The 22,203-nt window shown below is 40.3% G+C and overlaps 1 protein-coding gene across 6 annotated transcripts in view; it reads right to left on the bottom strand.

Moving 5' to 3' along the window:
• SLC8B1 (solute carrier family 8 member B1) overlaps positions 1-22,203 on the bottom strand; it is a 30,554-nt gene that overhangs the window by 1,304 nt on the left and 7,047 nt on the right. For 5 of the 6 annotated variants that reach the window (XM_073672128.1, XM_073672121.1, XM_073672156.1 and 2 more), the window contains 13 exons: positions 18,799-18,919; positions 18,053-18,205; positions 16,515-16,567; positions 14,535-14,591; positions 10,554-10,660; positions 10,184-10,351; positions 9,684-9,791; positions 7,772-7,828; positions 5,354-5,484; positions 3,181-3,322; positions 2,920-3,038; positions 2,676-2,829; positions 1,860-1,940 (listed from right to left, as the gene is read on the bottom strand). In XM_073672128.1, coding sequence (XP_073528229.1) covers positions 1,860-1,940; positions 2,676-2,829; positions 2,920-3,038; positions 3,181-3,322; positions 5,354-5,484; positions 7,772-7,828; positions 9,684-9,791; positions 10,184-10,351; positions 10,554-10,660; positions 14,535-14,591; positions 16,515-16,567; positions 18,053-18,205; positions 18,799-18,918 — 1,450 coding nt within the window. In that variant the 5' untranslated portion in view covers position 18,919. The remainder of the gene's footprint in view (positions 1-1,859; positions 1,941-2,675; positions 2,830-2,919; positions 3,039-3,180; positions 3,323-5,353; positions 5,485-7,771; positions 7,829-9,683; positions 9,792-10,183; positions 10,352-10,553; positions 10,661-14,534; positions 14,592-16,514; positions 16,568-18,052; positions 18,206-18,798; positions 18,920-22,203) is intronic. The other variant, XM_073672165.1, reaches the window with a different exon arrangement.

Here is a 22,203-nt window from a genome sequence, read left to right as displayed (position 1 = left end):
GAATGAATGATCAATCCAGGATGAGAAAGAAGCAGATTTCTCTGATAAGATATGACAAAATTTTCTTATTTTCATGCATATTATTGATTTATGAAGAGAAAATGTACACAATGGTTACTCTTTAAAAAACACTGCCATATTACTTCAATATAGTGGCTTCAGCCACCTTTTCTACTTCTGCATGCCTTCAAACTTATATTTATTTCTGAGTAGTCTCGAAAGCTTGCAATTTGTTACCTTTTAATGGCTAACTGAAAAGATGGTATCAACTACTGAGGACTCTCAAATCTAAAAACTTATATTTAGGTATTCATACAGAATCCAAAAGAAAATCTAAAAATATAAAATATATGCGGCACATTCAGACAGAGTAGGAGCCATACACATGGCTCTGCCATGTACAGTGGGGAAAAAAAGTATTTAGTCAGCCACCAATTGTGCAAGTTCTCCCACTTAAAAAAAGATGAGAGAGGCCTGTAATTGACATCATAGGTAGACCTCAACTATGAGAGACAAAATGAGAAAACAAATCCTGAAAATCACATTGTCTGATTTGGAAAGAAAGTTTTTTTCAAATTTTGGTGGAAAATAAGTATTTTGTCAATTACAAAAGTTCATCTCAATACTTTGTTATATATCCTTTGTTGGCAATGATAGAGGTCAAACGTTTTCTGTAATTCTTCACAAGGTTGGCACACACTGTTTGCTGGTATGTTGGTCCATTCCTCCATGCAGTTCTCCTCTAGAGCAGTGATGTTTTGGGGCTGTCGCTGGGCAACACGGACTTTCAACTCCCTCCAAAGGTTTTCTATAGGGTTTAGATCTGGAGACTGGCTAGGCCACTAAAGGACCTTGAAATGCTTTTTATGAAGCCACCCCTTCGTTGCCCTGGCAGTGTGCTTGGGATCATTGTCATGCTGAAAGACCCAGCCACGTTTCATCTTCAATGCCCTTGCTGATGGAAGGAGGTTTGCACTCAAAATCTCACAATACATGGCCCCATTCATTCTTTCATGTACATGGATCATAGAGATATTTTATATATCTCAGGAGAAATCAACTCCTTAGTCTTCAAAAATATTAAAATTTGCGAGTCCTCAGGGGTTGATACCTTTTTCTCACTGGATCCATTAAAAATTGATAATGGAAGCAGCATTAACGGATCCATTGCCATTGTCTCCAATGTTTAAAAAAATATGGATCCGGCAGAGATCAGTTAGTGAATAACAAACTAAAAAGTTGTGTCAGCACAACTTATTTCCTATTGGATCTGTTCCAACAGATCATTACTGGACATGTGAACACAGCCTTACCTGTGAATTGAGAATTTTGAAAATGATCAGTCCTGTCAGAGAAAGAAGATTTCTCTGAAGATAAATTACAACTTTTTTTTTTTTTTATTTCCATGTTTTATTGATTTCTGATGTTAATAAGGTCTGTTAAAGCAAACCTGTCCTCAAGAAAATGCAATGCGATCTGCGGGTACCATATTATATAGAGAAGGAGGTGAGCAGAATGATGTGATTTTGGGAGAAAAGATTCAGCATAACCTGTGATTTATTCATTTATACTCCTTCAGGGATTTCTGGTCCAGTGGGCGGTCCCATCAGTGACTGACAGTTATTTCTGTATGCACACTTCTATAAAGATAGCTGTCAGTTATTGATAGCGCCGCCCCCTGGACATTTTTTTGTCAGAAAGAGCAGAGTATTAAATGATGAAAATATAGGGTATACATAGTCTTTTCTCACAAGACTATACATCAATCTCCTCAGCTCCCCCTGATTTATAACATGCTGCCTGCAGATTATACTGCATTTAACTCCAAGTTGTTTGGCCAGAAAGTCAAAAAAGGATACTGAAGATGATTCCTCCGAAACAGGCAGAAAATGCCATGCGTGGATAGCCTTGACGAGCCAGTGTGAGGTCAGATACAAAGTCTGTAGGAACATTTTTGGTAATTAGATATTAGAGGGGAAAAAAAAGGGTTAGACACAAAACATACATGTAAGAGATTAGGCAATGTCCATACGTCTGTTCCATTATGAGGAATAAATGCAGTTAAATGTCCAAACCCAATTGGCTGTATAAATGATACAAACATAACGAAGCCCAGAAGGTGCCATAATAGCAATTGTGGTCCCTCCGCTTCTGGGTCTGTTAGAACTGAAGAAAAAAGAAACATGCAGAATGAATCCTGCACATCGTGTAAGAAGATTTGTAAGTGACTAATTAGAGAAATAAAATGTGTTGATATTGTCCTGGAGGAGATGACAAGCTGTTCTGTCAGTGAAGCTTTAATAGGTCTTTTTTTTTTTTCATGGGATGAGTTTTTTTTTTATGTTACCATTTGAGGGTATAAAACTTAAAGGGAACCTGTCACTAGTTTTGGCATATACAAACTATAAGCTGTAAATGTATGAGCATTTATGGAGTGCAGCACAGGGGCTGAATAAGGTCATAGTTCATATATGACAATACTGGCATGTTTTTTTCCTCATCGTGCAGTGAATTTTTCAAACTATTAACCAAATCTGGACCAATAGAGATTTCAACTCTAAACGCTGAGCGAGTAAAGCTCTAAAGAATAACAGGCTGCAAAACTTTTTTTTTTTACGGATGCCAAGTCATAAAGTATTAATGTATTTACCTCATGTAAAATTTTACACACTCACCCCCAATACTATTCCCCCAGGCAAGTAAAGTTAGACCTAACACAGTGTTACTCAAGCGAAAGATTACTCCAAAGGTGCGCAAAAGGTTAACGACTTCAGTTGCAGCAGCACTTATCCAAAGTGCACTCGTAATAAATCCCACAAAGGAGAAGACCTGTGAAAAAGAGGGTTACATAATCTGTATTCCTAAAGAATAAACATTGCAGGTTTTTTTTTGCATACAAGTCGTATATAAAATTCTTACCCAGTGATATTTTGGGGGTTCTTCATTTTTGGTGCAAAAGAAAATAATAACTGACAAAGGGAATCCAATCAGCAACAATATGGCCCACACTGGAAGGGCTCCCTGAACATAGAAAGCATCTAAGTGAACAGGAAAAAAACAAATCTACCATTAAATCTGGTATTGTATGTAGTCCGACACTTTCAGACATTAAGAAAAAAGGAGGCATCTTCTGTCACCAGTTAGGATGAACTGCAAAGAGAATAATATTCCGGTACTCACAAATTCCTGAATTCAGACAGAATAAACAGAGAAGTGGACTGGTGATCACATGAAGACAGTTCAGAGGTCTCTGCCAGTTGCGATCTTCTTTATCTGGGTCCACAACTGGTACACAGAGTAACAGCAGAACCTCCACAGGAATCTAAAGGAAAATATATGCCTCATGAGACTGCATTCATTGATCAGAAATGACTTATTCTTTCCCAAAGTCAATGATAAGGTGTACTTGGTATGTATCTGCCATGTGCTAGATTTATTTCTTTTTCTAAAGAAAGAAAAATATATATATGTTTCACAAAATGTTTTGTTGTATATTTAGGGTGGTCTTCCCATTATTGTTTTCCACTTTGTAGCCATCAGGCTATAGTTGCCCGATAGCCAGGTTGTTCCATTTCCAGACACATCATGGACTTCAGCGTGGAGATTGTGAGGTTACCTTTTTCCTTACTGCAATCTGTAGAAGTCCTCAAGATCAGATCCTGAACAATCATCCAGACTATTGCACGACTGATTATGTACTGAAAAGTTGTAGTCAAACTAAGCAATAAGCTGCCACTGACACTAGTCCAAGTACTTTCCATCAGGAGCTTCATGACATGGTTTTTTATGGTCAAGAGGCTGCACATATGAGACTTCAGACTTAAAAGAGAACAGGTCACTAAATTTTTCATGTTGAGCCGATACAGTTAAAAGCAAAAGTGGAACAGGGAGCAGTCCGCTCCCTCCTCAATCATTCGCCCTTTGTGTATGAGCTCAGATATAGAAACCAGAGAAATTGTATCAATTAGTAAATTGTGGGGGCCATTATACTATATGGAAGGCCATCTACAGCCCATTATACTATATTTGAAGGGCCATTATACTGTTAAGAGGACTATGTGTGGGCCATTTTACTGTTTGCAGAGCTATGTGGTGGGCCATAATATTTTATGTGAGCAATTATAGTGTGGAGGGTTGTGTTGGAGCAATTACACTGTATGTAGGGCTATGTGGGGGCCGTCATATGGAGGGAGACAGTTGGGGCATCATACGGTGCATATGTAGGAACTCACTGAGTATCATATGGTGTTTGGGGGCATTTGTTGGCATCATACTTTAGATATGCAATGAAGGGGAATCTAGGGCTTCAATAGGAGGAAAATTACTGTGTAAGGGCTGCAAAGCAAAGCTGTGAGTTATGCTCGTGAACCCGCAAAAATGCATTTTTAATGTGGAGTCCCCCTATTAGAACTTCTGCTATGGGGCCCCATAATTTCTAAGTATGCCCCTGAAATAAAGTAAAAAAAAACTAAAAAAATAAAATAATTTGCGAATATCTCTAACAGAGAGGCAAAGTATTTGGCACCCAATGAGTTAAGTGGTGTCATTATACACCTTTAACTGGAGGAGTGTACCTCTCCCTGTACAAACTATCTGATAACACCCACTTGGACTTCAAGCACCACTCCAGCATGTTTTTTTCATTGCGTGGCTGGAGTGGTGTTACTAATCAAAGTTCCCTGCCCCCAGTATTAGACTTACCAGCTGCTGTTTTCATGAGATATTGACGCTGCCCCAGTTGGTCTCCTGCAGGTTGTGACCTCCTGGATCACTCCAGGGTTTCCTGGGCTACTTGGAAGTCACAACTTAATGCAAGTCTATAGGAACCATAACAAGACTCAGACCTCCTTTGAGAGCTTGTGACAGACATTGCGGTCACAAGATGGTAGCGCAGGACCGGAGTGGCTCCGGGAAAAGCTCAAGATGGCAGCTGGTGAGTATAATATTAGGGCCAGGAAACTTGCATCAGTAGCACCACTCCAGTTTTTTTATTTTCATTCAACGCTGGAGTGGTGCTTTAACAAAAGTTAACCTATGAAGTGCCAAATACTTTGATTGCCAATATCTCCGCAATGGAGGGGTGATAAAAAAAACAAAAAAAAAACAAACCAAACCTACATTTTATTATTTTACACTCTGCAGCCAGTATTACATTGTGTGTCCAGTTCAACTGTGAAAAACTTTGTTATAAAAGGTCCTCATTAAAGGATAAAGGGTCTTGTTTTGATATCCATTAGTATTAACTAAAATGTGTGTAATTACGGATAGTGTAGGTTTATTGTACACAAGACTACCATGGCCAGCTCTTTAGGTGCACGCCTGCTTGAACAAATTTTACACTAGGTAAACTTACCTTAAAAACCTTTAAAATTTTCCAATGCCAACGTTTCTGTCTCCACTTCCTTGAGTCCACTGGATTGAGCCCATCCCACATTATCTCCCATGTAGTGCTTTGCAGCGGCAATAATGGCTGATACTCATCTCCTAGGTAAGCAGGGCAAAAGAAACATACGACTGACTCATCATGTACACAGTTTTATTATGTGCCTCAGGTTGTTTATTTCTCTTATTTAGGAATATTATATAACATACATTAATGGGAAAATATAATGTGTAACTAGTATGAGTGGAGCTAGAAATACAGAAAGTGACCTAGACTCACTAAAGTCAGACATTATGGGTCCATAAACTTTTTTTCACTTCATATGATTTTTTTTTGTTCAATATTAAAAAATAAAAATAAATCTCCTTTAGGCCATGTGTCATGTCATCTTTTGCACATCGGCGCAGCCACAGTTTTCCCAGGCAAAGCCACGAGGAGGTTGCCAGCACTAGTGTTGCTGAAGTGGCTTGGATGGCAGCATCACTGTCGTCCTTGCAGCGGCTCCACCATTGGCATCTTTTACTCTATAATGTGGAGACTAAAGAGTGGGCAGCTTCACAGAAGCCACTTAAAAAAAAAATAAATAAAGTCCTGTGCAGAAAGCAGCAGAGTTTTCCTGCCACAAAGTCTTGCCTCTGGCACTAGCTATATTCTTCCTAAAGTGGGTAGCCCAATGTACAGAGGAAGCAGTTATATAGAGTCTACTCTACAGACCTATTACAGCTCAGAACCAGTCTCCTGACGAGAATTTACACTACATTTATTCTAAACTGTCTAAAATTACTGCAAACTACACATCCATCTTCACAGAAGATCCTCAGGCAACATGTTACCTCAGATAGGGCATCAGGATTATTCGGCTTTGCATGAGTAACTGAAGTAAACCAAGGTCCCACAGACGTGGAAACTGTCCTCCCTCATCTTGTGGGTTAATAATCCATTTTTGCTGGGCAAAAAAATGCAGCTAAAAGATTTATGAAATGCCTCAAAATTCCATCTTTAAAATTGCTACCTACAAACGAATAAAAGGCCCATAAAATGTACACAAATATGGAAACTGGTTAATGTCTGACTTTACAGGCCCAAAGCCTAAGGCTGCATTCACACATCTGTGACAAATGTTTAAGTGTTCCAATTGTTTTTCTGCTTTTTAAACCACATCGTATTTGGACCCAAAGTAGAACTGATGTATTCACACATCCTTTAAAATCAAAGATCTCAAAGCGTGATCCGTGTGACTCAGAGCAGGTCCTAATCGCAGTCCTGTGGAATGTCACACACACACACACACACACACACACACACACGAGTGTGAATGCAGTCTAAAGGCCCCGTCACACTAAGCGATGCAGCAGCGATCCCGACAACGATACGACCTGTCAGGGATCGTTGCTGCATCGCTAATACATCGCTGGTGAGCTGTCAAACAGGCAGGCTCACCAGCGATCAGGGGAGCAGCGTTATCGTGGAACGAATCGTTCCACGATGTCCTGCTCCCGTTACCAGCCTGCTGCTTAAGCAGGAGCAGGCTGGTAACTATGGTAAACATCGGGTTACTAAGTGCGCGCGTGCCCCTAGTAACCCGCTGTTTACCATGGATACCACTCTGCTACGGTGCACGGAGGCTACCGTTCACCTTAGCAGAGTCGTATCCATGGTAAACAGCGGGTTACTAAGTGCGCGCGTGCCCCTAGTAACCCGAAGTTTACCATGGATACCAGCCTGATCGCTGCTCTCGCTGGTCACACACAGCGATGTGTGCTGGCCAGCGGGAGGCCAACGACCAAAAAATGGTCCAGGACACTTTGCAGCGATCTCACAGCAGGGGCCTGATCGTTGCAAAGTGTCACACATAGCGACATTGCTGGTGAGTCACCAAAACCGTGACACAGCAGCGATCTCGCTAGCGAGATCGCTATGTGAGACGGGGGCTTTAGGCTGAACTAACTCCAGGTTCTTATGACGACTCTTTCTGATCTTCTAGTTGGATGTAGGTTTGTTACGAAGACCCTGTTTGGATCCTAACTACTAAATACAACAATTTCTACAGTATACTCCAATTCCCAAAGTGACGAATATTTTCATTTCATCCGGGTCGGTTTGGCAGTGTGTGTATTAAAAAAACAAACAAAAAAACAAAAAAAACACACCACAGACCCTCAATTGTGGTTACGACAGCCAAAGGCTGCTCAAATGATGCTGCCTACTCCTTCATGTATGTAAGACTTTACTCAGGGGAGGCAAGTTTGAGAGTGTAGATTCCAATCAAGAATATACCCCTTATGGCTGGTGATCTCACAATGGCCAGTTTGTGAACCAAGTATAGTTTACATAGCAGTAATGCAGATCAGTCTAAAACTAGCAAACATTTTTTTTTTAAGATCATACCATACTCTGAGCCATGAGGTGTGGGGAATGCATCATCTTCTGCATCTACCAACAGCTCTGAAAAAAACAAAGTTTTACAACTTTGTGAGAAAATTATTAACTAAACCCATATTAAAATTGTTTTCCTGATCATGGCACATCATTTTAAATGCTAGAGCAGTTTAGGCACAATAAATAATATCAATAAGTTGTCACATCTGTACATGAACACCATCATTTCTGGGGGAGGCTCGCAGCTATGATGTCTCCCATTCACTGTAAACATGGGATCTTGCATCTTCATTTGTAGCATGGTGGATATTATGCCCTAGTGGCAAGCAGTGCATCTGAATGCAGATAATGCTTTGTAGTAGCGTTATCACCATCTCTATTGTCTCTCCTCACCTAGCCCCTTCTCCATAGACTGCTACAGGCACCAGCTGTAATCTGACCCCTCAGGGTATTAAAGTCCTGTCGTTACTGAAGACTAATTAGAACAGGGAAATCGAGTAAATTATTAGATTAAGGGCAGGTGCAGACAAGAGTATACTCCATTATCTGAAAGAATCACGTCGATTATGGTGATCAGAGTCTCTCGGATAATAAATAATTTCTCCATTCTGTCACTGTGAACTCCGACGTTTTCCACAGACTCCGACTTGAATAGTCAAGTGCGATCCGAATATAAGATCAAACTGACATGCAGCGATTTTTTTTCGGACAATTGGACAGGTGCACAGCCCCATAGACCAACATTGGTCCAAGTGCAATCTGATGTTTTATTGCATCACACTCAGGCCGAAAATACAGTCATTTGCACGAGCCCCAAGAGGCAATGAGGTGGAGGCTAGGGGGTCTGAGAAGCAGGTAAATAAGACATCTTTCTTGAATAGTACATGTTACTAAGTTTTTTTTTTTTTTTTATAATGCAAATGAAGGAACCAAAAAAAATTAAAAATAAAAATTAAAAAACGACAGTTACTTTAAGTAAAAACAAAAGAGTCAGGATATACATAGACCATCAAGAAAGACCACCAGGAAGTTAACTTGCATAACAAAGCCCATCATAGACTGGTTAGATTTTACTGATGTCATTGCAGCTTTGTTGGATTTTAAATACACCCTGTACTTCGCTCTCGCTGCCGATAGCGTAGATATGCCATGTAAGGGAGGCTCTGGGAACAATGTAGTTGGCAGAAACAGCCATGTGTGCTTTTGGCTTAACAATCTTTCATCCATTTCTGCTTTGTTTATAAAGGGCACCAGCTCTAGGCGGCTTCTGTATTCACTTTCATACTCCAAACCAAATACGCTGGATAGAAGATACAGCGTTCTAGGATTTAAACATGGCTAATCCTATGTTTGTGGGTTTAAGATGCTTTTATTACCAATATAAATTTTCTAGGGGTTACTGGTTCTCATCAAGACGATCCAGCTATTATGGAGTCCCAACATTGCTCCATGACAAGAGTACGGAAATTTATTTTCCTTCTGCCTTAAAGGCATCTCATCTAGCCAATGACTACTCAACTCTGCACTGATGGGTAAAAGTACAAACGTCAAAAAACTGATTTCTGCTTTGGCTAATATATCGTAAGGCTCATTAAAAGAGTTGGACATGGACTAGGGCAGCTACACCCAATAGGTGGCAATAATGAGACAGTTTTCCTCCCGTTGGAGGAGAGAATTTGCATTCACCCCACTCAAAACACATGCGTATTTGACCAAGCCAAGCATGTGAATAGAAGCACTGAACAAGAGCTATTGGCCAGAGAACCTTTCAAATGTCAACTATTGCATTTGTAAAGGGCAGTCTTACAAGACAGATCATTGCTCAAGTAATGAAGTTAATGCAGAAAACAATACATAATCCAGAAGTTCCAAGCACAAATTGAGACAAAATTCAGAGTGAAGTACCTGAGTAGGCCCATACCTGGTTGCTCTAAGCTGGGGGCTGCCGATAGCTGACGACGCATTCTCTGATAGACCCAAGTGGAGAGGACAACCACAAGGACATAAGCCAAGTAGAGCAATAAGTACACTAAAGAATGATTGAAATTATTAATAATGCATAAGAAATATAGTGTAATAAAATGAAAGACGAAAGACTTTGATATTTCTAAAAACTGAATAACACTAGTACAATGGCTTAAGTAGTGATAAATAGACAAAATAAAATGTCTTCAGTTACTAAACGATGCAGCAACATGCACACTAGACTTGTCGGCCGCACCTGCCAAAAACGGCAGGGTCAACCAACACTAAAGTGTATGGGAGAGCCAGCAAACTGATAGTCAAGGTGGTGAGTGGGGGGAGAAGAGGAGAAGATGTCAATCTAGCATGGCTGATTTAGCAAGATAACTCTCCCTAAACACACGCTAAAGTTTATATAAGAGGCAGAAGAAACAAAACAAACAAAGGGAAACCACATACCGAAGACTTCTGGCAAGCTCACGTAACCTCGATAGAGCACATAAAATGTGAGGAAAATGGCAGACATATAAAACACAATGTCTCTCAGAAAGGGACGAGAAGCAGCTGTAAATGGTTTCACCAACGCAATGCTTCCAGCCACCACCGTGGTGACAAACACACCGGCACCTGGAACAGATAGGGCATCTCAATGATTACTGATTAGACTATACATAGCAATTATACTATGCTGAAAAAAAAAAAAAAAAAAAAAAAAAAAAAAAAAAAAACCCCTTTACATATAATTTGGAGTCAAGCGAAATTCCAGTTCTACAAAAATGTGTCCACAACATTTACTCTAAAGGATTTTGTAGTTCTATAAAAACCATACCAAAAAGTGCACCTATGGCTAGCCCAGCGGTTCTGGAGTCGGAGAAAGCAGCAACAGCACTGAAAACATCAGGAGCACCGTTCCCAAAGGCCAGAAATGTGACACCATGGAGATCAACCGTTAAGGAAAAGAAGTTTTCCAATTGTGAGATCTGGGTTTATCTAATTGAAATATAGGTATAGAGATCAAGATGGAGCTGCTGTAGAGGAAAACCTAGTGGAAAATTAAAAATAAATCTATTTGTCAGTATAGAAGAGCCACTCTCACCATGTATAGAACCATTTCGTTCTCCATGCCAACACCAAGATATGCTGTTAGATCTGTACATCCTTAAGCCTGCAGATTGACCTATTCTGCCAAATTTTAACTTTGACAATATCCAAGTAGGGGTTATATTAATCCCTGGCAGAACTAGGTGGCTTCCAAATCATTTTTGAAGACCTAGTATGTCAATTTTGCTGTGAATCTGACAAAATCCGCAATGAATCTAAAGCAAACATCTGTATGCAGATTTGCCAAGTTTTCTTGAAGATTTTGTCCTATATATTGCAATGTGAGATTTGCTGCCAATATCAATTTCTCCACTTATTTTTTGTAATCTTAAAACACACACCTCAACACTGAAATTGCAACACCAAGAAAGGAAAGTCATGGAGTCATGAAAGTCACAGGACGGATAGACATGTAAAAGATTTAAAAATGGTTTCCATTTTCTTAATTTGCATAACCTGCAGTAACCCTCGCTCCACCAACTGTACCCCCACCTACTGTATCCTCACCCATCCATCCATTGTAGACTGAGCCCTCGCGGGCAGGGTCCTCGCTCCTCCTGTACCAGTCGCTGACTTGTATTGTTCAAGATTATTGCAATTGTTTTTGCTATGTATATCCCTTTTCACATGTAAAGCGCCATGGAATAAATGGTGCTATAATAAAATATATACAGTGGGGGAAATTATTTGATCCCTTGCTGTTTTTGTAAGTTTGCCCACTGAAAAAGACATGAACAGTCTATAATTTTAAAGGGTAGGTTAATTTTAACATTGAGAGAGAATATCCAACAAAAAAAAAAAAAAAAACCCAAGAAAATCACATTGTATAAATTAGATACTTATTTCTCACTGCAAAAAAATATTATTTTATCCCCTACAAACCATTATGAGTTCTGGCTCCTACAGACCAGTTAGATGCTCCTAATCAACTCGTTACCTGCATTAAAGACAGCTGTCTTACATAGTCACCTGTATGAAAGACTCCTGTCCACAGACTCAATTAATCAGACTCTAACCTCTACAACATGGGCAAGACCAAAGAGCTTTCTAAGGATGTCAGGGACAAGATCATAGACCTGCACAAAGCTACAATGGGCTACAAACCATAAGTATGATGCTGGATGAGAAGGAGACAACCGTTGGTGCATTAGTAAGAAAATGGAAGAAATACTAAACTACTGTCAATCGACATTGATCTGGGGCACCATGCAAAATCTCACCTCGTGGGGTATCCTTGATCATGAGGAAGGTGAGAGATCAGCCTAAAACTACATGACGACTTGTTAATGATCTCCAGGTAGCTGGGACCACAGTCACCAAGAAAACCTTTGGTAACACATTACGCCTTAAAGGTTTAAAATCCTGCAGTGCCCGTAAGGTCCCCCCTGCTCAAAAAGGCACATGTGCAGGCCCATCTGAAGTTTGCCAATGAACATCTGGATGATTCTGTGAGTTATAAGGAGAAGGTGCTGTGGTCAGATGAGACAAAAATTTGAGCTCTTTGGCATTAACTCCACTCGCCGTGTTTGGAGTTAGAAGAAGGATGAGTACAACTCTAAGAACATCGTCCCAACCGTGAAGCATGGTGGGGGAAACATATTTTGGGGTGCTTTTCTGCAAAGGGGACATAAGGACTGCACCGTACTGAAGGGAAGATGGATGGGGTCATGTATCGCAAGATTTTGGCCAACAACCTCCTTCCCTCAGTAAGAGCATTGAAGATAGGTTGCGGCTGGGTCTTCCAGCAAGACAATGACCCAAAACATACAGCAAAAGCAACAAAGGTGTGGCTCAAAAAGAAGCACAGTAAGGTCATGGAGAGGCCTAGCCAGTCTCCAGACCTTAATCCCATAGAAAACTTATGGAGGGAGTTGAAGCTCCGAGTTGCCAGCCTCAAAATCTGAACGATTTAGAGATGATCTGCAAAGAGAAGTGAACCAAAATTCCTCCTGACATGTGCGTAACCCTCATCAACTACAAAAAACGTCTGACTGCTGTGCTTGCCAACAAGGATTTTGCCACCAAGTATTAAGTGTTTGCCAGAGGGATCAAATACTTAGTTCTCCCTGCAAAATGAAAAAAAAATTATCTAATTTATACAATGTGATTTTCTTGAATTTTTTTGGGATATTCTGTCTCTCAATGTTAAAATTAACCTACCCTTAAAATTATAGATTGTTCATGTCTTAGTCAGTGGGCAAACTTTCAAAAACAGCAAGGGATCAAATAATTATTTCCCCCCACTATATATATTTTTTTTTAACCTTTAAAAAGGCACCAGTCCGGCATCAAAACACATTGCTGTAATAAAAACATTTCATACCATAGACAATTTTTCGTTCTGGCATGCGCAGCCAAGGTACCGTGATCTGTCCACAAAAGTGAATTGCTATCTGGAAGAATATTTCTTCCAGCCACGGGGCTACAGCTGTGGATTCTAAGGCTCTTATAGGTGGTGTCCATACAAAACCACCCCTGGTGAGCACAACAATCACCCTCACCCACCATTTCTCTTGCAGTATTGCCTTATTGTGTGCTACTGTCTCAACCAGACCTCAAGGATTTGAAAACGGTTTCCAATTTCTTAATTTGCATAACATCGATTTAGTCAGTATTCACACACAGAATTACATGCACTTGCATACCTTGACTGCCATCACTGATGTTATTAATGGTGGTCTGAGAAATGTTCTGCCACGCCGATTGCACTTGTGCACAAAAATGGCCATTCACTAATGGTTGAATAAGTGTCCTGGGATCAACCTTTTCGAACATGACAACACCAGGTGGCATGTTGCTTGTGCATTTGTGATCCATGGGAGACATCACTAATCAGCAATTCCTGAGTGAGCTGCCAGCAGCGGATTTTGATGATTTGCATGCCCAAGTGCATTCAGAGTGGCAGAACATTCCTGACAGTCTAAGCTCATGACGTCTGACTTTCATATTGACAAAACTTTACCTTCGTTGTGTTACAATTTCAATGTCGAAAGAGTGTGTATGATAAAAATGTATATAAAACACACAAACCTACACTTTTTATTTTCCTGTACTTTAATATCTAGGAGATTATGTAGTGTTGGGATATATTATACTTGCATACACATTATCTGCCACACTTGCTTAATCCTCAGGGATGGCAGGAAGAGGCAGCAGCAGCTGTGTGGTTGTGCCCAAACTGCTGATTTCTAGAGTGTGAGGCTATACCCCCACGATCAGGAATCAGCAGCTCTTTGGCGTGTTTTCGCTACATCCAAAGTGCTGCGTTCTAATGCCGCATTTGTTTTGTTAGTACATATGGATCCACTGCATGTACTGACATTCAATTGGTCAAAATCTGAAGCGGAGACTCAGGAATTGACATGTTACGTCTCGTAGACCCGCACTGCGGGTGAGTTTATGCAGTGTTAGAAAAACAAGCACAGTGGGCATGGGATTTTTATAAATCCCATCCACTGTGCTTGTACTGTAGAATGCAGCATTTTGGACGCAGCTCACCAGCAACGCTAGTTTATGAGCCGCGGAACGTCAATTTCTGAAGTGGAGATGCAGAGTGGATCTGCATGTACTGACAAAACAAGTGCGGCATTAGAACGCAGAGAAAATACGCTGTGTACAAAGTGCTGCTGGTTCCTGATTGTGGAGACATAGCCTGAAAGGTACATTCAAACCAAAAGAATGCATTTTGATTTTTACACAAAAGGATACAGCTACATTATGCGACAGCCTAAGTGTTTGAGAGATTGCAGACAAATTCGGACAGAAGCTGGAAAAAAAAAAAAAAAAATTAATGATTGCATAATATATATATATATATATATATATAACAACTAAGTATCATTTTAACCAGTACATATTTATAATGCAATACAGGTCATTAAAAAAATAATATAATCGAATAGAATAGTAACATGGCAACAGCCGACTAGGACTAAATATCAAATACCAATTACCCACTGGGCAAATAGAGGAATTGGGGTATATCAGCAAAAAAAAACAAAAAACCACACCCCTTAACCCCTTACTGACATGGGGAGTATTACTACGTATCTGTGCCCTGGGCCTTTTGGGACAGATACGTAATACGCCCTGGCGATTGCGCCCGCACACAGGCTGTGAGGGCGCGACCGCCGCCGGGTGTCAGCTGATAGTCACAGCTGACACCCAGTGCTATGTGCCAGGAGCGGTCTCGCACCGCTCCCAGAACATTAACCCCCGAAATGATGCGATCGAAGCATTCCGGGAGCAAGGGGAGGTAAGCACTGTTACTTACCTCCTCTTCGGCGTCCCGCGCTGTCATGGTGACTCGATGCTGTCACCAAACAGCAGGAAGTCACTTTGATCATGCGCAATGCGCGATCAAAGTAACTTCTGCCTGTGCAGCGCTGTCAGGCTGTATAGCACAGGGATGCTGCTGCATCTCTATGCTATATAAGTGATCAGCCTGCAAAAAGTGAAAGTCCCATAGTGGGACAGTGTAAAAATTAAAGTGTCAGAAAGTTAAAAAAAAAAAAAAAAAAAAAAAAAAAAAAAAATCAGAACATTAGGGCACATTAGGGTTAGCCTGCATCTGGTTCACACTCCTAGTACCTGCCATTCCAATGCATATTTTAATGGGTTGTGTCCATTTGGTATACTAACTAGAAATTTTTTGGTTTTTGACTAGGACTAAATATCATGAACCTGGAGCTTTTGCCAAAATAAATAATCCAGAATTTATTCAGATTTAAAGAAAACCAGTCACCAGGTTTGTCCGATATGAGGTAAGGCAAATACCTTTCAGCCCTGAAATACAGCATTCTAATATGCTGTATATATGCCCTCAATTCAGCCTCCAAGACAAGAAAAAGATTTTAGAATTCTCACCTACAGGGCGGTCTGGTCCGATACCTCCTCTCTTGTTGCGATTGCCATTCCCCTTTCCTGATTCGTGTGGATGACATCCTACGTCATCCACACAGTGTCCCCAGCATCGCGCTCCTGCGCAGGCGTACTTCTCTACCCTGACCAGGGGAAGAGTAAAGTACTGCAATGCGCATGCGCCGGGGCTCTTTGACCTTTCTCGATCTCTCTGGTGACAACATAGAATCCTGACAGAGTTCGGTGTGCACGCTGTAAGGATTGCCAAGTCTGCAGTCAAACTGGACAACCTCTAACCTTCTCAGAAGTGAATCTTTAGTTTCAAAAGTCATTTGTCCTACATCCATCTCATTACAGCATTTTACAGTCAGATTCACACAGTACCATTTTTGCCAGCCAAACCAGGAATACCTAAGGAAAGCATATAATTCTCTCCTTGCGAGACTCTCCTGCTCTCAGCACAATGACAGCTAATACACCGTAGCACAATCATGTATGAAGACATTGTCTTGAAGCAAGTGTAGTATGTAATTTTCTGCAGTTGCTGTCACAACCGTGGGGGGACACTAAAGCAGGTGAATAAGAAAATGGGGGAAAAAAAAACAACAAAAACCTAGTGGGGTTCTCAAAATATGCCAATCCCAATATTCAAAAGGCAAATTTGGCTGGTTTAGATTCTAAGTTCTTATGGGCAGAATCAGCTTCCCTTTTGTTTCATCGTGAAATATTAACCTCAAAGATGACAAAGAAAGAATGTGTTCTGCTTTTACATATTGTAAAGTGCTGTGAAATCTGTTAGCAATATCAGTAAAAGTTATTGTATACTTACAATTTCTCTGCAGTCACTGCAAGAATTATGAAGAGGTAGAGGAGCCAGAGGGCCTGTTGATTAATACATGGAACAATATTTATTTTTTTAAGACGTCTAATACACAAGAAAAACTTTAGTCCAATCATGAAAAATGACTAAACCGCACTTTTTCTTGTCTTACCTGCAACAAATCTGGCGTGTGCAAAGCTACCATGAGGTTATTATATTATAGATACATACCACTACATAGAGTGTGCATTCATTATTATATCCTGCAGTAATATGATACAGTACTTTTAGGTTAAGTTCCCACAATGCGTTTGATGCAGTATATTTTTTATTGCACAAAACATGCAGCATCTTTCAGTCCCAGCAAAGGAAATGGGATTCATAGAAATCGCTAGCCCACTTTCTAAAACCTACTGCGTAAACTGACCAGCAGTGCGCATTTTTTCAAATCTGAAAAAGTGTAATGTCTCTTGTGAATACACTGAATTTTAAGTGAAAATTTTCCCCATAAAAAAATTAAAATAATTATCTCTGTGCGTTTGATGTGGAAACGCTCTAAAGACGCTTGCGATCCAAATATGACCATCATTTGCCAAAGCCAAAAACCAGGAAGTCTCAAAAAACCAAAAACAGCTATATTTAAAACATGGCAAACCAAAAAGAAAAAAAACGCAGCATCAAAAACACAAGAAAAATGCATATGAAAGAAAACTTAGGCAACTTATCAGATAGGTGCAAAAATACCAAGACGACTCAAATACTCATCTTGGGAATGTAGCCTTAGGCCACGGCCCCACTATCAGTATTTGGTCAGTATTTTTTCTCAGGAGCGGGAGTCAAAACCAGGTGAGGAACAATCAGAGAAAAGGTATAATAGAAACAAGTCACCAATTCTGCATTTATCACCCACTCCTGGGTTTATCTACCACTCCTGAGGAAAAAAAAAAGAAGAAAAGACTGACCGAAACTGATAGTGGGGCCATGGCCGTAGAGGAAAAAAACTCAAACTGTGAATCTGAACCAAGAATATGGTTTTATTTTCCAGTGTTACAAGCACCCCCCCGGTGGCCTTAGACTTAATCTGTATGTAATCTTGGGCAGCCTATCACATTTAGAGCTAAAGCAGAATTTACATTTTTTTTTTTTTTACTTTTTGAGCACGTTTGAGTAAGAAAACCATCTCCAAGCAAGTGTTGTAATGTTACGTTATCAGATAGTACGCTAAAACTTTATGTAACATTTTTCACAATGCTCTAGGGAACTACTGCAAAAAAGGCACCGTGAGACGTTCAGGTTGCACAGAGTTAACGTGTCGCTTGACAAAATAGACAGGATTTTTTTTTTTTTTTTTTGCCTCTGATGCTTATAGTAGATAGAGGCAGTATATAACTGCTGTTCTCCGGCCCATTTTTCTCTAAGGGTCTCCGAGAGTCAGGGGTCCTATATGAAACTACTATGGAGAAGCAGGGACAGAAGAATAAGCCAGTGCCACAACAACCCTTCAGCTACTTGAACCATGTAAACATTTGCCATGCCCACATACTCACATATAGGAAGATGGCCAAGGGAAACAGCTGAGGAGGAAAGCTGCAGAACGCCACATCCAAGTAGCTAATGTAGCCATCATTGTCACCGCAATCTGAGGTGTTCCTGATAAATTCACAGCGAAGGGAAGCATTTAGTGTCCCCACCGCCTGGCACTGCATAGAAGAGATCATATAGTCATATTTCTCATTTGACATTTTAAATACGGAAAAAGCGCAACAAAATGTTGTCAAATCATAATTTACAGCACTCAAAAAAAAGAAGAAAGAAAAAAGGATCATGTGGTCATGGACAGGGTAAAGGGTTTATGTATATTTGATCTACAACAGGGAACAAAGATGTGATTGTTTTATGACACGAGTTACATGTACAAGAGGGTTTACATCAGGAAGCACCCCCTGGCCCACATACAAATGGCGGCAGGTCGATCCCACTTTAATTGCCATTCATCTTTGGAAATCTTGAGCAAAGAGGAATAAGGTAAGGAAGCACTACTGCTTTATACAAAATATGAACTCTCTGGACCAAAAACTGTAGGCATACAGAAAATCCATATAATTGTAAATATGGTTTAACAATTTATTTCTGGTGCTAAAGTAACATTAGAAAAAAATAAAATAAAGAACCTTTAATTGGTCTTGAAAAACCATCAGTGCATTAGAATATTTATCAGATATTAAAGGTTCAGTTCTGTCATCAGAAGGAACTAGAAAACCAGTGTTCTTCTAGAGGTGAGATTTGTACTCACATCGGCTTCCTCTGCGGTGTAGTTCCCACGTCGGTCAGGAGTTGGAAGGTTCCAGTGCAGCGGGAAGTTGACGACTTCTCGACTCGATGTCATGAGCCATTGTGAGATAGTCAGGGGCATGCTAGGCGATCAGAAGAACAAAACGTAACAAAGAAGTAGGAAAGTTTTAGATCAAAAGAAATCCTTTTACATTCTGGCTGCACATTGCAGTCCTCCGCTGTCACAGAACACCACTCTTCCTGTACTCGGCAGAACATAAATATATCGCTTTCCTGAAGCAGAGTCATGTGATGCAGAGGAGGAAGTAAAAGTCACATTATGAAGGAATTCACATCTCATTCAGTGTGTCACTGCCAAATACTGTCAAGAAACCACAAGACCGTGCCCCATCATGTGCCCGTTATTTATGTCTCCTAACTGCCAAGGCAACAAATACAGAAACCACTATAGATGGAGCCACTTCTTGTGACAATTGTTACATTAATTGGGCTGAGGAAACTAATATAGTGGCTATGTAAATGGAAGTGTCGTCTTTAGTTAAGGCACCTTGACCGACAATTTAACGTTAAAAAAAGTACTGCTCGTGGCACAAATCACCCCCAAATTTACCAATATATTTTCTTTGCATCATTCTACCCCTATCAAAGCTTGGTTTCTGCAGAGTAAATATGCAAATTGTCTCTTCAATGAGGAAGAGGACTAGAATTCTAGCACCATCTACTGGAAGCAGCGATCCTAAATGTCATTATAAACTCTTTAACGAGTCGTGCAATATGACTTGGGATAAAAGCCAAACCAGAATCTCAATTTTCAGACACTGTTTCGGGGTGTTTCCCCTCATCAGTGCAAAGTATGAGATCTGATTTGGTTAGGCGAGAGGCTCTGGGCTGCGGCCTAAGGGGTAACGTTCCTCCTTGTGGAGAGTGACAAGGCAAGCCTGGCATGTCAAAATGAGCAGACGTATAAGCCATGCATGCTCCTTTGGGAAATTAAATATGCAAATTGCCTCTTCAGAGAGGAAGAGGACTAGAACTGGAGTGCCACCTATTGGAAACAGCAATCTCATTCTTTGCACTGATTAGGAGTAACACCCCAAAACAGTGTCTCCAAATTGGGATAAAAAACAAACTAGAATCTCAAGTCATATTGCAGGGCTCGTTAAAGAGTCGATAATGACTTTCAGGATAGCCGATTCCAATAGGTAGCGTTAGAGTTCTAGTTCTCTTCCTCTCTAAAGGGACAATTTGCATATTTCATTTCCAAGAGGAGCATGCAAGGCTTCCAAGTCTCCTCACTCTGATATGCCAGGCTTGGCTTGTCACTCTCCACAAGGAGAAACTTTACCCCTTAGACCCCTTTCTGCAGAGAGGTGATTCTCCAGCCTAATGATCGTGTTAATGTGCCTGAAGTCAACCCACTTTATCAGAAGGTTGTTCTTATTCTATACATTAGTGACATATCTACTGGATAATACCAAAAAGACCTAATGGGAGAGGACCGGGCCCATATGTTCATGGAATGCTAACCAAAGACATGGAATTTTAGAAGGAAACTCCTGTAAACAAGGTTCGTTGCTCTTCCTAAGTTTATTATATAGCAAACAAAAGCCTAGACAAAAAAAAATATATATAGTTAAAAAAATAAATGAAACAAGCGTCAATAAAATACCATGTGCATAATCATCCCGGTGAATGGCCAAAAAAATAAAACCACACCCAAACATGTCCTTTAACAAATAGGGTTCTCATTCCTACATGATGCAACAATGCACCTGGGTGACTATGTATACGGCACTTTATAAAAAAATGAGTAAGCTGTGACACCAATATTTTATTCCATACTGCATCATCTATATGGAGCATTTCACCTTTTCGTGTTATTTAATACCATTTGACATTACTTTGGAAGCAGTCTGTTTATATCAATTTCTTGGTTACAATGATGCACATATGATTGTATCCCAGGACAGAGATTGGCCTGGGGAACCAGGTTCCGGCGCAATGTGTGCATTTTCTAGGCTGGCTATATATTAAAGATGTACATTGTTAAAAAGTAGAAGTGCAACAGATTTTTTTGTACCTGTCTTTTATTATTTTCAGTTACATATCCACTGGATAAGCCATAAATGTCTCAAAAGGTTCAGGTCCCCCAATCTTTATCCTGCTGCCACATCCAGGTATGGGGATGAATGGAGACTGGGCCAGACATGTGCACACTGACACTGCTGTAACACCGCTCCCATAGAAATGTTTAACGGGAGCCTTCTACATTCAGCCCCTGCCTGGGTGCAGCAACCATTGGCCACCTCAACAGTAAGGATCAAGATTAGACCGCCACAGCTCTAGTGTCATGACTAAACCTTTAAATAAACTGGGATAATTGAACAGAGTAATTATAGCAATAATGGCGTAAAGCAGCTATTACATTGTCAAACAATCTGTTACTGTGATAACATATACTATGCAAAAATGTAAGAACTAAATCTAAAAATTCAAGCTAGCGGGAGTTGTCCTGTCCCACCCCAACTTGTTGCTCTGTTGGGGAGTCAGCCATCTAGTGTGAACCACATCATCACAAGTATTTCTTATCAATATGGTTTCACCATCACATTTACTAGTGAGTAAGAAATGTGAATAAAACTCCACAAAAAAAAACAAAACAGTATTTTGGGGGAAAACTTTATACAGTGCACTTTCAATTGGGAGACAGGAGTCTGGGTCTTTTTTGTATACACCTCCTTTTTAAACTACAGCTTTAGGACAGTAAATATATATGCTGGAGCTACACAGTGACGTTGGCACCTGCCGTGTGGCTGCTAAATCACAGTGCAATTCAAGTGAATGTTGGGATAGGTCTCATTACAACACGACGGTACTGCAAACAGCAAGTCTCAAGTAGAGTGACCATATTAGGTTTTTGTGACTTGGTGTGGCAGTCCTGTGGTGGAGGGCTTGTATTTCACTGCGATGTAGCAGCAGCACCTAGCAAATTTGTCTGACCACAGGTGTTGTGGCCATTGTCGCTGTGCAGCCTTAGTTATATAAAAGCAGAAAGAATAGAAAAAAAAAAAAAAAAACGGGTTAGTTGCCAATTGCCGTTTGAGCCCAACCACCCCGAGGGATAATTTTATGCTTCCTACACAGATTTTTATGGCAATTTGGAGCTAAATCCTAAAGACAAATGGTGCATTGAATGTAGTGGATGCTCTACACTAATAACCATAGCAAAGGCGATTCAGAATAGCAAGAAATACAAGTCTCAAAGTAAACATAATGAAAGCAACAAGTATTTATCAATTAGGCTGGTACACAGCAATTAAGTATCATTTTACTGTCTGCGTTCCTTCTCATTTTGAGATTTTAGATGCACCATTACCAACTTGTTCCCTGTTGTATTATTTAGGCT

Source organism: Phyllobates terribilis, unplaced genomic scaffold (assembly GCF_046119375.1).
Source record: "Phyllobates terribilis strain yellow unplaced genomic scaffold, ASM4611937v1 Scaffold_1__5_contigs__length_1240528914, whole genome shotgun sequence".
Taxonomy (NCBI): Eukaryota; Metazoa; Chordata; class Amphibia; order Anura; family Dendrobatidae; genus Phyllobates; species Phyllobates terribilis.
The sequence above is the reverse complement of the archived record's forward strand: the minus strand, read 5'-3'. Positions and strand labels throughout refer to the sequence as shown.